General features: G+C 37.8%; 1 protein-coding gene across 4 annotated transcripts in view; it reads left to right on the top strand.

Moving 5' to 3' along the window:
* Positions 1 to 14,709, top strand: part of ELP3 (elongator acetyltransferase complex subunit 3) — an 88,853-nt gene that overhangs the window by 36,609 nt on the left and 37,535 nt on the right. For all 4 annotated transcript variants that reach the window (XM_081268924.1, XM_081268925.1, XM_081268923.1 and 1 more), the window contains one exon: positions 3,201 to 3,394. In XM_081268924.1, the coding sequence (XP_081125050.1) occupies positions 3,201 to 3,394 (194 nt within the window). The remainder of the gene's footprint in view (positions 1 to 3,200; positions 3,395 to 14,709) is intronic.

Genomic DNA, 14,709 nt, shown 5'->3' on the forward strand with positions numbered 1-14,709 from the left:
GATCACTTGTTTTGCTGTTATGATAGTTGAAAATTTAATATGTTTATCCTTTCTTCCTGTTCTCCCAATATTTTTATATCACTTTTTAAAGTTATATTACTAGTCAGCATTTACATTTTAATTTCTACATACATTATTGTTCACATACAAGTAATGTACTATACCTACTTATTATGTAATTGTACATACTTAGCCAAAAGTGACAGGAAAATTTCATGAGTGACCTAATTTATTTCTAGGATTACCAGTTGCCTTACTTGTTCTTTTTTTTTAACATTTTTTTTTTTTTAGTTGTAGGTGGACACCTTTATTTTATTTTTATATGGTGCTGAGGATCGAACCCAATGCCTCACACATGCTAGGCAAGCATTCTACCTCTGAGCCCCAGCCCCATCCCATTACTTGTTCTTTTTAACTTGTGCAGTATTCTGTGTACCTGTAACTTTCAAATGTATCCATGCAATGTTAAAGCCCCCTCTCAGTGGATTATCTTGTCACACAGATATTCTTAGTTCCTTTTTAGTGTTAGTAAGGTCTTAGCTCCTAGAGACTTACCTCTCACGGGTCCTATCTTCCGGCTCCAAAATGGACTAGAAAGCTCTTTCTCATACACAAGTGTATTCTTCGGGCTTCTTTGCTTTCTTGCCTCAGATCCTTTGTTTTTGAGACCTCAGATTATCTTCTTTATTTTCTTCTTCATTTTTCTGCAGCACATTTTCCAGCAGAAATTTTTCCTTTAAAAAAAAAAAAATCACCATGGGAAATAAATCTTTTGCATGTTGAAAATGTCGGTCTACTTTGCACAGAATTCAAGGAAGACAATTGTTTTCCCTCAGATTTTTCTAGGGAATTACACTAGTGTTTTTTGGTTATTAACATTACTCTTATGGAACCCATATTTTGATTCCTAGTCCTATATTTCTTAGTCATTTTTTTTAAGATCGATGTGATTTTTTTTAATGCCTTTATTTTATTTATTTATTTTTATATGGTGCTGAGGATCGAACCCAGCACCTCGCACATGCTAGGCGAGTGCTCTACTGCTGAGCCCCAACCCCTATATTCCTTAGTCTTTAATCTTAAAATGTATATACCCTAGATTTCTTGACCCAATTGTACTAGACATTGAAGGACCCTGCCATTAGGGAAACTTTCCTGGATAATGTCCCTCCTTTCATTGTCTCCGTTCTCTTTCTAAAATGTCTGTTAAGCAAACATTGTATCTACCAGATTGATCATCTAATATTCTTATGTTTTCTCTTTTGCATCTATTTTTTTTCCTTATTCTGCTTTTCTACTATTTTCTCAACTTCACCTTTCAACCTTTGTACTAAATGCTTTTATTTTTTTTTTTTTGTAGTTTTAATTTCTTATATCTTGGTGGTTTGATTTTTTTTAATAGCATCCTGTTCTTATTTATAGAGGTAATGGATTTTTTTATCTCACTGAAGGAATTATAGTTGTTTTTTTTTTTCTTTATGTAATACCTCTATTTCCATCTTTTTTCTTTTTCTTTTGATGTTCTGTCATGTCCTGGGCTTTCCCCAACTTTCTGGTGATCCTTAGTCAAATGTTCATGCTTTAAGAATGAAAGGCTGAAAAACAGATTGCAAGCTGTGAGTGGCTGGCCACTGGTATGCTTCACTGAAAAATGTTCATGTAATAAACTCTTCTTTAGAAGATTCCTAATGTCAGTATCTTGAACCCTTATGTAGGACCATTTGATAAATCCAGAGATGAACTCTCCAGTTCTTACTTTACTGGTGGGTGGCAAGGGTAAGTCACAGGAAATTGGCTGCTGGCATCCACAGAGCAGGGAAGAGGCTTCACCAGTAAATATGTTGGCTTCCCTCCCATTGTCAGCCTTGGCACTCACCCAGGCCTTTCTTTGGGCCTGGAATGTTGGAGTATAGAGGCTCTCTAACTCTCCAGGGAATGAACCTTCTCTTCTGCTTGTACAGGAGTAAGGGATAAATCCCTCTCTGCAGACTCTGATCCAGTGCCCCTTTTCTATTTCCATGTCTTCCTTTCATCCTGCTCAGTTCCTGGTACTTCTGATCTTTAAGCCTTTCTGGGACTCTCGTGTGACTGAGTAGCCTTTCACTAGTAGTATCTCCTTAGTAGTTTTCTTCACTTGCAAAGCCATTTAGAGTTTTCCATTCATATTCCATTTTCAACAAATATGCTGCCATCATTTTTCCCCACTCTTGTCTCCTTTGCTCTCTTTATTCTTGTAACTTTATACATCTTTAAGATCTTTGGTGTTATTTTATTGTGGTTTTGGAGGGAGAGAAACACATTTTATATGTTTAACATTTTCTATGTTTAACCAAAATCCCAGAATCAATTGAATCTGTCTTTATTTTTACAAAAGGAGTGTTATCAGTTTACATGTCTCCAGGAACCTGAAGTAGTTTTCTGAAGCCTGATGTTCAAAGGTGGATTCTGTCTAAGTGGAGATTGCTTTCTTATGTGCTGTTTTTAGGTGGCTAGAATATATATTAAACACCTAATGAATCTTTAAAATATATGTTATAGAGAAAATTACAGAAGAATATCTATAAGACCATGTGGTGCATAAAGAATAGAGCATTTTAGAGTGCCAAATCAATGAGAAAGATCAAAAACTCTACGTGCATTTCTTTGAAGAGCAAATTAAACAATGGAATGTTTTGCAAGAATAATGTTACAAAAGATTTTTTAATTAACTATATTGCATTATTAAAGAAGGCTATAGTCTGGAAGTAAAAGACATGATTTAAATTGTCAGGATGATGCTGTTACAAAAGACGTAATACAAACAGAGTTCATTATTATATTTTTTTTAAGTGGGGCAGCTAGTGTTTGAAGGTCAGGAGGGCCTCTGATGAGTAGCCGTCAGGCTGAGACATGAAGTTAGCTGGATGAAAAAAACAGTGAGCTTTGCAGTCAGAGGGAATTGCCTTTGCAAAGGTAAAGGGCCTGAGATCAGATGGCAGCCATAGATGTGGATGGATGAGTAGACCCCTGGTCCAGCACACATGTGTTCTGCTCCAGGGAGGCTGAGGGAACAATGAGTTCCTGTTCTGTCCATGTACAGAAATGAAGGGCAGCCTCAGGGCCTGCTGGAGTGTGTGAGAAGCTGGTCCAGGATTGAGACTTCACCGTGGGTGATTCTTGTATAAGAAATGGAAGAATCAGTTTGTGTTCTGTATTCACAGGAGTTTTTTGAGAACCCTGCTTTTCGTCCTGATGGTTTGAAGCTCTACCCTACCCTGGTCATTCGTGGAACTGGGCTATACGAGCTTTGGAAATCGGGAAGATACAAGAGTTATTCTCCTAGTGACCTGATTGAACTGGTGGCTCGAATCCTAGCCCTTGTGCCTCCATGGACTCGAGTGTACCGAGTGCAGAGGTAGGGTGTTGTCTTTTATTCCCAAGATAATTGGTGACTATCTTAATAATTTCTAACAGAAATAGTCTGATTTCATATTGAGGGTGATTTTTTTAATTAAAATATCTGGAATGCTCTGTGTAAGTAGAGAGGGAGGGAAGCCAAAGCACAACATGCCCAGCCACACTGTTGGTACCTATTTATTCATCCATCCATTTGTTCATGAGCCCGGAGATGTTGTCATGAAGGCTAGTAGGCATGGTATTTGCATCTAAGGAGCTTACAGTCGGCATGCAGGTTTCCTCTGGCAGGACTGCTTTAGTGTGGATGATGTAACGGGAATGCGAGAAGGAGCGTAGCCATGTCTGGAGCCTCAAGAAAAGGAAGCTTCGTCGTTCTATATAGATAGTTCATGTGTACATGGAGAACAGATGGCAATTCTTGATGGCAGGAAGAAAGTTAGATGATTTGTTTCTTCCGAGGAGAGAAAAAGTAAACCATTTATAGTTGTATACCTTTAATAATTGTTTAAAACTAGGATTATAACATTGAAAAAAGTTTTGACACTGTAAAGTTTCCTGTGTATCTCCTATCCTAACAAAGTTATTCCTGAACTTTTTTAGTCATGATACATTCCCCCCCACCCTGCCAAAAACTGCCCATGTTCCCCTATAATACGTTTAAGGCCAAAGGTGACAGGTAAATGGGAGCACAGCCAGCCCCTGAGCACCAAATCATGTCATGGGTAACGTGGAACTGTGAATGCTAAGAACAGGCTACTTAAGGAAAGAAAAGTATCAGCTACTTAAGGAAAATTATTAAGAGTACAAATAAAATAATGGATTCTCTTAATGGGTCAAAGGATATTTACACTATACTTTTGGTACAGCATATTGATTTCTCAAAATTTGTAAATCAGTAGTCTAATTCTAGGTTCTAAATTGCCTGAATGATCTCTTATTTTTAGAAATATAACAGGAAAATATTCAGGAGATAGTACATAGAAAAGTTGGCTATTAAGATCACCTATATTGTCTTTTCCTTTCTTTTTAGCCTTTCTGGAAAAATGAAGTAAGAAAGACATTAGATGGGCCCAAGCAACATAGGCGTCCACATGTTGGGGGGATTTTGGGGGGATTTTGGGGGGAGTGTGGTGCCTCAAGCGGAGCAAGCTAATGGAGTGTGTATGGTGCACGGGGCTTTCACTCCCCAGAGAGCCAGTCTGGTACAGTGTCATAGTGGAGCAGGGTATGGAGGATGTCTCTGGTGGGGAGAGCAGTACAAAGAAGAGGGGATAGAAACAAAAGATTGGTTACTTGCTAGGAGCCACAAGCAAATAATATGATGCATGGCACTTTCGGTTGTAAGGTGACGCCAGCTAGCCATTGAGATGATATGAAGTTACTTAGGGGAGTTGATCAAATGAGTAGATATATTAAGGATGATAAATGCTCAATTTTTTGAGGGGGTAGGGGCGGATACCAGGGATTGAACTCGAGGGGCACCACCTAGCCATATCCCCAGCCCTATATTGTATTTTATTTAGAGACAGGGTCTCACTGAATTGCTTAGCACCTCACTAAATTGCTGAAGCTGGCTTTGAACTCACAATCCTCCTGCCTCGGCCTCCCAAGCTGCTGGGATTACAGGAGTGCACTACCATACTCGGCCTAGATAGCTGTTCAATTTTTTATCTGAGAAAGCAGTTACACATGTGAAAAAGAAGAAAATTCAAGTGAATGTTGTGATTTTGGAAAGAAGGTACAGGTATGAACTCATGATTCTCAACATATAAGTAGATACAAATGTAACAAATAACAATAAATACAGTGTGTGTCCAAGGTGGGTTTACAGCAGTGAGCATGCCAGTTTCCAGATCTTGGTTTCTAAATAGCCTGCTCAGCTAAAAAGAGCTAGAGCTCCTTGGAGAAATGGCTGATTGTAGCACTTGGGCAAAGAAAGTACAAGATGAACCTAGAACCCTTTATGCCAGGAAGTAAAGAAGTGTTCAAAGAGTGATGAGGAAGCCAGCTTGAGGGCTCCCGTTGGCCAAATTTGAACAGCAAAATAAGCATTGATATTAACAGATTACAACCAACTAAATAAAATAAGAATTCACGAGTCCATGGTGATGTACCTAATGAGATCAATGATTTCTAAGTGTGAGTCAAGAACATAATATCAACAGTCAATCTTAAGTATAAGCAGATTCCATATTTGCATATTTGCCTACTTGATGATAAAATCTGTGACTCAAAATCAATACTGAAGTTCTTTGGCCACAAATTATTCTCAAACATGAAGAGCAGTGAAAAAATTGAGTCACCCCCAAACATGTTCTCGGCCAAGGTCAAACAAGGCAATGCTTTGTCTTCCTTTTCTAGTTCTCACACTGTGATCTGGTGTTCCTTTTATAGTTTTACTTAGTGCTACATTTTTAAAAATTTCGTCCAGTTTATTAGGGATTTGCTCTTTAAAACAGCCCCCAAACAGTGTTAAAGTCCTGTCTGTTGCTCCTGAATGCAGGAAGACGGTGCTCTGCCTTATGGAGAGGAACACTTGGTCCAGAGCTGCTGACCATGAGTTCAGTAAATATAAAGCCACAATATATGATATTCAGTCACAGTATACATTTAAATAAAGTGCCTTGAAAGACATAAAGCAAGATTATGTATTAATGAATGACAGACATAATGTGGCCAAAGGCTCACAGGAATCCAATGCTCTATTTTCCATAGCATCAGTGACTCAGGGTTTTCTTCTTTGGTGTTGGTGGTAACTTTGAAGAACATAATTACCTACCAATTACTTACTGCCTACTAACCTGATGAGAATTGACTGTACACACAATATATTAAAAACAAAGTGGAAAGAATAACTTGACAGCTGATCACAGTGAACATTATCAGAAATTGTGTAAAGCACAGTCCTGTGCCACCTGCTAGGACAGGTTGAGAACACAGTGTCACCTCTGTGTTCCTCAGTCAGAAGTCCATCCCTGCATTTAATCAGGAGGCAGCACTGACAACCCAAATGGAGGAACATTCTAAAAAATAACTGGCCTGTCATTTTGAAAGTATTACAATCAGGGCATTTGGTTCCATTTCGGAGACTAAAGAAACTTGACAATTACAATACAGCAATACAATACAGTCTTCTGAACTGGGTGCTTTTGCTGTGCTTTTTGAAATCCTGAAGAAACTCAAATGGAGTCAAAGATTAGACAGTAGGGAAGAATCAATGTTAATGTCCTGATTTAGATGGTTGTTTTGTCGCTTTGTAATAGAATATCCTTGTAGGAAATGCTTAAAGTATTCTGAGAGTGTTGGTACATGTCATTCACCACTTACTTTCAAATAGTTCAGGAAAATAGTTACTTGCATTTTTTCTGTGACTTTGAAATTTTCTTTTTCAAAAAAATTGATTCCGCAGAAGGAAACAAAGATGCAATAAATAGCATTAGTAGAGACAGAAGAAAAAGGTCATTGATGTTTAACTGACGTGTACTACCAGAGAAGAGTGAGGACACATCGTGACAGCAGCTGTCACAGAATAGACATCCAGAGAACCAGTCTTTCCCAGTGTGGCTGGCATGGATCACAGGAGAGAATGTGCTGTTTCCCTCTAAAGTTTTCAGCTTGAAATTTCTCACTGCTACAACCAGCAAGTCAAGAGTAACAAGAGACATTAAAAGCTTATTTTTACAGACACTGTAAAATATTACTAGAGTCATTATCCTGGCCCACCCACAATTGAGAAAACAAGGATTCAGAGGAACAAAGGCAGCAGATCTCAGCTAAAACATCTGAGGGAGGTGCTGCCAGATATACCCACACGTGAGGTTGTTCCACAGATACAGGGGTGAGCTAAGACCTGAAGGAGAGCGGTGCAGCAAGAGGTAGTGTGAAGTCTTTTTAAAAGTGTGAAGTTAGTAATGTCCTGCGCGGGTCTGGTTTGAAGAGAGTGATGACTAACAGCAAGTGTGCTGGCCAGTCCTGCAGTCCAGCTGTGAGGGTTGGATTTTCACACTTTGGGCTGACCAGAGACTTAACTTTAAAGGTGATCCTTTGCTAGAATATTTAGTACAAAGACAAAAAAATCTTTATAGTGCTGTCCAATTTATTTTTTATATTTTTGATGCTCTTAATATAACTTATATTTATTGTTACACAAGTTTACATTAGAATTCATTGGGTTTTTTTTTTAATGTAGTTTACAGTAGACTGTTATTCAATAGAGCATTTGCTTTTTGGTAAGCATGAGAAGAATTCCTTCAAATATATTATTTGATGTTTTGCATTGGATATTGCTGAACTGTTAAAGGTGCTATCTAGGAATTCATATTTATTATATTTTGAGATATATAATTTACTTTGTATATATAGTTGGCCTTTCATATGGGAAAAAACTATCTGTAATGAACACGTGTAGAATTTTTTTCTTGACATTTCCCCCTAAATAATACTGAATAACAGCTATTTACATAGACATTATATTAGGCATCAGAACCATCTGGAGATGATTCAAAGTCTACATGAGGTTATACATCTATATATCACAGCATTTGATACGAGGGACTTGAGCATCTGCAAATTGGACTATCTATGGGGAATCCTGAAACCAGTCCCTCACAGATAATGAGGGATGACTACACTACATTAAAAAATGATTCACATTTAACTTATACTCTGACTTGCTTTTTGCTCAGTAATCACTGAAATTTTAGACTAGGCTTGTGCAGTGCCAAGGTAGCCTGAAGATCTCATTTACTAGTGAATGCCTAGAGCCAAGTGTTTCTGCTGTGCACCACTGTCAGGTGACCTCCATACATTTCTTATTTAATCATGTCCTCTTATACTTTATTTCCAACAGTTTATAATATACTACTAATATCCAGAATTTATATTTTCCTCCTCCCTTCTGGTCATATGGAGATATATATATATATTTTTTTTTTCTATAAAACTACTTCAATATATGTGTTAACAACAAGGTCATGTTATTTTTCCAAAAATTTTCTTGTATGTTTGGGATGCATCTTACATGGCAGTACATTTTATATGCTGGCAAATATGCTATTTGTGTTTTTGCATTCTAGTTCTTATTAAAGACATGTTAAGTGATATAAACCAGGTACAGAAAGGCAGATACTGCATGATATCCCTCATTTTTGAGATCTAAAGCAGCTAACGTTACAGAAACACAGAGTAGAACAGTGGCTTCCAGAATCTGGGGAGTTCGAGGGCAAGGAGTAGAAATAAATTGGTATAAAATTAGGAGGAATAAGTTCTGGTGTTTTATTGCACAGTGGGAAATAATGATTTTTTAAAAAAAACTATCTTAAGATTATAGGAAGAGAGGTTTTTGAATGTTTTCATCACAAAGAAATAATAAATGTTTGAGGGGGTGGATATGCTAAATACCCTGATTTGATCTTTTCATGATGTATACATGTATCAAAACATCACATTGTACCCCATGTATATGTACAGTTATTATCAATTAAAATATTCTGAAATGCAAAAAAAAGATTTAGAATAATTTTCATGGTTATAATTTTAAAGAGAGCATAATAGTCGTTTACATTTTTCTCATCCAGTAAATATTCCCATTGTTAGACATTTAGGTTTCTTCTGGGTTTTGTTACCTAACCCAGGTTCAGAGACTGATCCCACAGCAAAACCAATGTCCATTTGAGAGACAAGTGTTAGGGAGAAAGAAAGGTTTTATTCCTATATTCAGTGGCCAGAGAATGGAGAAGAGGGAGCTTTGCTCACAAATCATCTTCTCAATTCCATGGGATTGAGGGGCTATAATGGAGGATAGGAATAAGGAAGGAGAGGGACAGGCCAGTAAAGGGAAGGGGTACTCATGTCTTTACTGGGAGCAAGTGAAGATCCTCCAGGAACTCGGCTCTTGTTGTTCCTTTCGTGGTCTGGTGTTTCTGCTCATGATACTACAGGTGTCTTTGGTCTCAAGGGGACCAGGGAAGACTAGGCAAATCTAGGTCTAGTTAACCATATATATATTATAGTTTTGGACATGACACATCTTAAATGATCAATGTGTCTATGTGCAGTCCTGAGTAGACAAAAGTTAAGGCAACAAAGGAAACAGACTCAACATGGAGGCCAAGATCTATGCCTTTCCTTCCTGTTTAGTCACCCGTGGAACATCTGGAGGCCCAAGTGAAGAGTCGGTGTTTTCCTCAAAAGCGGTTTTCAGGATCCCAAAGAGTAACCTAGGTAACTGTTAGTCATCTTAATCCACAAATCAGAAGTGAGAGAGAGCAGAACTAGTGGGAGACTAATAATGCACCCTCCAGCTATGTGGCCTCCAAAAGTAGAGATTTTTTAAAAGTCCATTAAGAAGCTAGAGGGTTTAGTTAGGTTTTGTTTTGTTTTGTTTTCCTCAATAGCTGTTGTTTTTACTTTTGCAAAAGTTATTATCCTAGCTTCCACTAAAATTTATGTGCATGCAACTTTTTACTGCTGTACTTACAATACTATCATCTATGAGAATTCCTACTGGGGAAGGATCTAAGCATCTTTTCTCTTTTTAAATAATTTTCTGCGGCTGGGGATGTGGCTCAAGCGGTAACACGCTCACCTGGCATGCGTGGGGCACTGGGTTCGATCCTCAGCACCACCTAAAAGATGTTCTGTCCACCGAAAACTGAAAAATAAGTATTAAAAAAATCCTCCCTCTCTCCCCCTCCCCCCCCTCTTCTCTCTCTCTTAAAAAATAATAATAATTTTCTAATACAAGCAAAGTATAAATAAATATGAATTTTTGCTATGTGTATTGACAAAATTGGTAAGATTTTCCAAAGAGTTTATACCAATTTAAATAGTCAATGGTTTTATCCCATCCTCTACAAAATCGAATCCCTATATTTTTTATTTTATTTAATTAATGGTGTTAATGTATTTTCCTAGTATGAGCAAGGATTAACTTTCTTTTACCTTGTAAAAGTTGTATTGCTTCTTCTATTGATTCTATTGAATTTGCCAGTCATAGAGTTTGGATCATAAAAATGGTGTTTTTTATGGAGATAGCTCATAAAAGTTCATAATGCTGCCCCTCATTTTGAATTCTCTCCTCTCACCTGGAAACTGGGAAATCAAAAGGCCAAATCCACATTTATATAGTACTATTAGCACTTAAGAACAATTGGATGTCTATGTTCTAGTGAAACTGTGTCATATCTGTTTAAAAACCTTCTATTTCATTTCAAATTTTTTAAAATTTTCACTTGGACATAGTGAGAATTTGTTATGTCTGAATGCCTAGAAAGAAACTTGTACCAAGATCTGGAGGGTGAATTTTGAAATACTAGTAGCAAGGAAAGTGTTAATGGACACTGAAAGGGGCATGCAGAGGAGTGGTGGAGGCTGAGATCAGCAGAGTCAGGGGCTGGGGTCCTTCTGACTGGGGAGGGGAATTGTCTAAAGGAGCCAAGGACAGGAAGATGATCAAGGGAGAATGTAATGTTACTTCTCTCATTTGTTTACTGTATTTTCTAATAGATTACTTGATGCTTTTAATTGGTTATTTTCCACACCATGCCTGCCTCTCCTTCCTCTCACTTTTTAATTTCATGACAAGTGAGTCAATGACATCTTTCTGGGTATTTTTATGAAGCAGCATCCTTATAGGAGATTCTGTATTCTCGCTCCCAAGGGTGCATTCAGTGATTAAGTGTAAAAATTCGTCCAGGCACATGATGGAGCCACATGAAACTGCTGCTGCCCACAGGCTATTCGACAGCTGTCTGCTTTGATATGATATTTAAATCACTGTGAGGCATTACAATAGGAATACCAATTTGCAACCAAAACATGCCAGAAAAGTGAGAAACATCAGACAAAAACAGCTCTAGACATCACTTTGAAGGGTTTGTGATAAGCAAATTGCAAATATAAGCACCTCCAAGCTGGAGATGTTACCCATAGGATTAGTAAAAGAATATTCTCATATGTAATCTCTCAAAGCCGAGAAAGCAAAACTAGATTGAATTAAATCGAGAAACCCAAAACTAATTTTAACTCCTACCTAGATGGGTATAGTAATTTCAAATAGTGAGTAATCTCGCGTTGGGTTTGAATTCCTGGATGATTGTAACAGTGTCTGAGTATATGGTCTGGATTGCTTCACGTGGTATTTTGCATGTAGAAGATGCTCAGCCTATGTTGAATTGTTTTCCCTTGGTTTCAATGAAAAAAGACTTTTTTCACTAAAATGGCAATTGCCACATTTATGTTCTTAATAAGGAAAACTTCCATCTGGTATACTCTAGGCATGTCACTGCCAAAGACCATTAAAGACATTTTTCATTTTTGTAGTGACAAACATAAATTTAAGGACATTTATGAACTGTCAGCATCATTGTAAATCCCTGTGTCACCAGATCCTCTATGATCATCAGGGCCAGCCTCAAGAACATGTGCCCTGTGCAGTTTTGTGGGTCTTGCACTTGGCTTAATGCTGTACCATCACCATCTTGGAATTATTAATAATTTTTTTAATCAGGGGCCATGTATTCTCATTTTGCACTGTCCCACAAGTTATGTAGCAGTCTGCTGGGTACCAACACTGTCTTATAAAGAGAGTTTACTTCTCTTGAAACTTTTTGTGCCATTTATTAATGTGCTACTGGGAATCAAACCCAGGGTCTCGTACATGCTAAGCAAGTGCTCTACCAGTGAGCTACATCCCAGTCCTAATGCCTTTTTTTTTTGTAGATGGGCACAACACCTTTATTTTATTGGTTGTTCAAAACATTACAAAGCTCATGATATATCATCTTTCATACATTTGACTCAATTGGGTTATGAACTCCCATTTTTACCCCAAATACAAATTGCAGAATCACATCGGTTACACACTCTCATTTTTACATAATGGCATATTAGTGACTGTTGTATTCTGCTACCTTTCCTATCCCCTACTATCCCCCCTCCCCTCCCCTCCCATCTTCCCTCTCTACCTCATCTGCTGTTGTTTAATTCTCTCCCTTGTTTCCCTCCCCCTTTCCCCTCACAACCTCTTATGTGTAATTTTGTGTAACATTGAGGGTCTCCTACCATTTCCATATGCTTTCCCTTCTCTCTCCCTTTCTCTCCCCCCCACTCGTCTTTGTTGAATGTTAATCTTTTCCTCATGCCCTTCCTCCCTGTTCTGTTCTTAGTTGCTCTCTTTATATCAAAGAAGACCTTTGGCATTTGTTTTTTAAGGATTGGCTAGCTTCGCTTAGCATAATCTGCTCTAATGCCATCCATTTCCCTGCAAATTCTATGATTTTGTCATTTTTTAGTGCTACGTAATACTCCACTGTGTATAGATGCCACCTTTTTTTTATCCATTCATCTATTGAAGGGCATCTAGGTTGGTTTCACAGTCTAGCTATTGTGAATTGTGCCACTATGATCATTGATGTGGCAGTATCCCTATAGTACGCTCTTTTAAGATCCTCAGGGAATAGTCCGAGAAGGGCGATAGCTGCGTCAAATGGTGGATCCATTCCCAGCTTTCCCAGGAATCTCCATACTGCTTTCCAAATTGGCCTCACCAATTTGCAGTCCCACCAGCAGTGTACAAGTGTACCCTTTTCCCCACATCCTCGCCAGCACTTGTTGTTGTTTGACTTCATACTGGCTGCCAATCTTACTGGAGTGAGATGGTATCTTAGGGTGATTTTGATTTGCATTTCTCTGACTGCTAGAGATGGTGAGCATTTTTTATGTACTTATTGATTGATTGTATGTCCTCCTCTGAGAAGTGTCTGTTCAGGTCCTTGGCCCATTTGTTGATTGGGTTATTTGTTATCTTATTGTTTAATTTTTTTGAGTTCTTTATATATTCTGGATATTAGGGCTCTATCGGAAGTGTGAGGGGTAAAGATTTGTTCCCAGGATGTAGGCTCTCTATTTACCTCTCTTGTTGTTTCTCTTGCTGAGAAAAAACTTTTTAGTTTAAGTAAGTCCCATTTGTTTATTCTTGTTGTTAACTCTTGGGCTATGGGCGTCCTATTAAGGAATTTGGAGCCTGACCCCACAGTATGTAGATCGTAGCCAACTTTTTCTTCCATCAGACGCAGTGTCTCTGATTTGATATCTAGCTCCTTGATCCATTTTGAGTTAACTTTTGTGCATGGCGAGAGAAGGGATTCAGTTTCATTTTGTTGCATATGGATTTCCAATTTTCCCAGCACCATTTGTTGAAGATGCTATCCTTCCTCCATTGCATGTTTTTAGCCCCTTTATCAAATATAAGAAAGTTGTAATTTTGTGGATTGCTTTCTGTGTCCTCTATTCTGTACCATTGGTCCACCTGACTGTTTTGGAACCAGTACCACGTTGTTTTTGTTACTATTGCTTTGTAGTACAGTTTGAACTCTGGTATCGCTATACCTCCAGATTCACACTTCCTACTTAGAATTCTTTTTGCTATTCTGGGTCTTTTGTTTTTCCATATGAATTTCATGATTGCTTTATCTATTTCTACCAGAAATGCTGTTGGGATTTTGATTGGCATCGCATTAAACCTGTAGAGAACTTTGGGTAATATCGCCATTTTAATGATGTTAGTTCTGCCTATCCATGAACAGGGTACATTTTTCCATCTTCTGAGGTCTTCTTCTATCTCTCTCTTTAGGGTTCTGTAGTTTTTATTGTATAAATCTTTCACCTCTTTTGTTAGGTTGATTCCCAAGTATCTTATTTTCTTTGAGGATATTGTGAATGGAGTGGTTTTCCTCATTTCCATTTCAGAAGTTTTGTTGCTGATATACAGGAATGCCTTTGATTTATGCGTGTTGATTTTATATCCTGCCACTTTGCTGAATTCATTTATTAACTCTACTAGTTTCTTTGTAGACCCTTTTGGGTCTGTTAAATATATTATCATGTCATCCGCAAATAGCGATAATTTAAGTTCTTCTTTTCCTATTTTTATGCCTTTAATTTCTTTTGTCTGTCTAATTGCTCTGGCTAGTATTTCAAGAACTAAATTGAATAGAAGTGGTGATAGAGGGCATCCCTGTCTTGTTCCAGATTTTAGAGGGAATACCTTCAGTTTTTCTCCATTTAGGATGATGCTAGCCTGAGGTTTAGCATATATAGTTTTTACAATGTTGAGGTAAGTTCCTGTTATCCCTAGTTTTTCTAGTGTTTTGAACATAAAGGGATGCTGTACTTTGTCAAATGCTTTTTCTGCATCTATCGAGATGATCATATGATTCTTGTCTTTAAGTCTATTGATGTGGTGAATAGCATTTATTGATTTCCGTATATTGAACCAGCCTTGCATCCCAGAGATGAATCCTACTTGATCAT

Source organism: Spermophilus citellus (genome assembly GCF_964194105.1).
Source record: "Spermophilus citellus genome assembly, chromosome: 16".
NCBI classification, from domain to species: domain Eukaryota; kingdom Metazoa; phylum Chordata; class Mammalia; order Rodentia; family Sciuridae; genus Spermophilus; species Spermophilus citellus.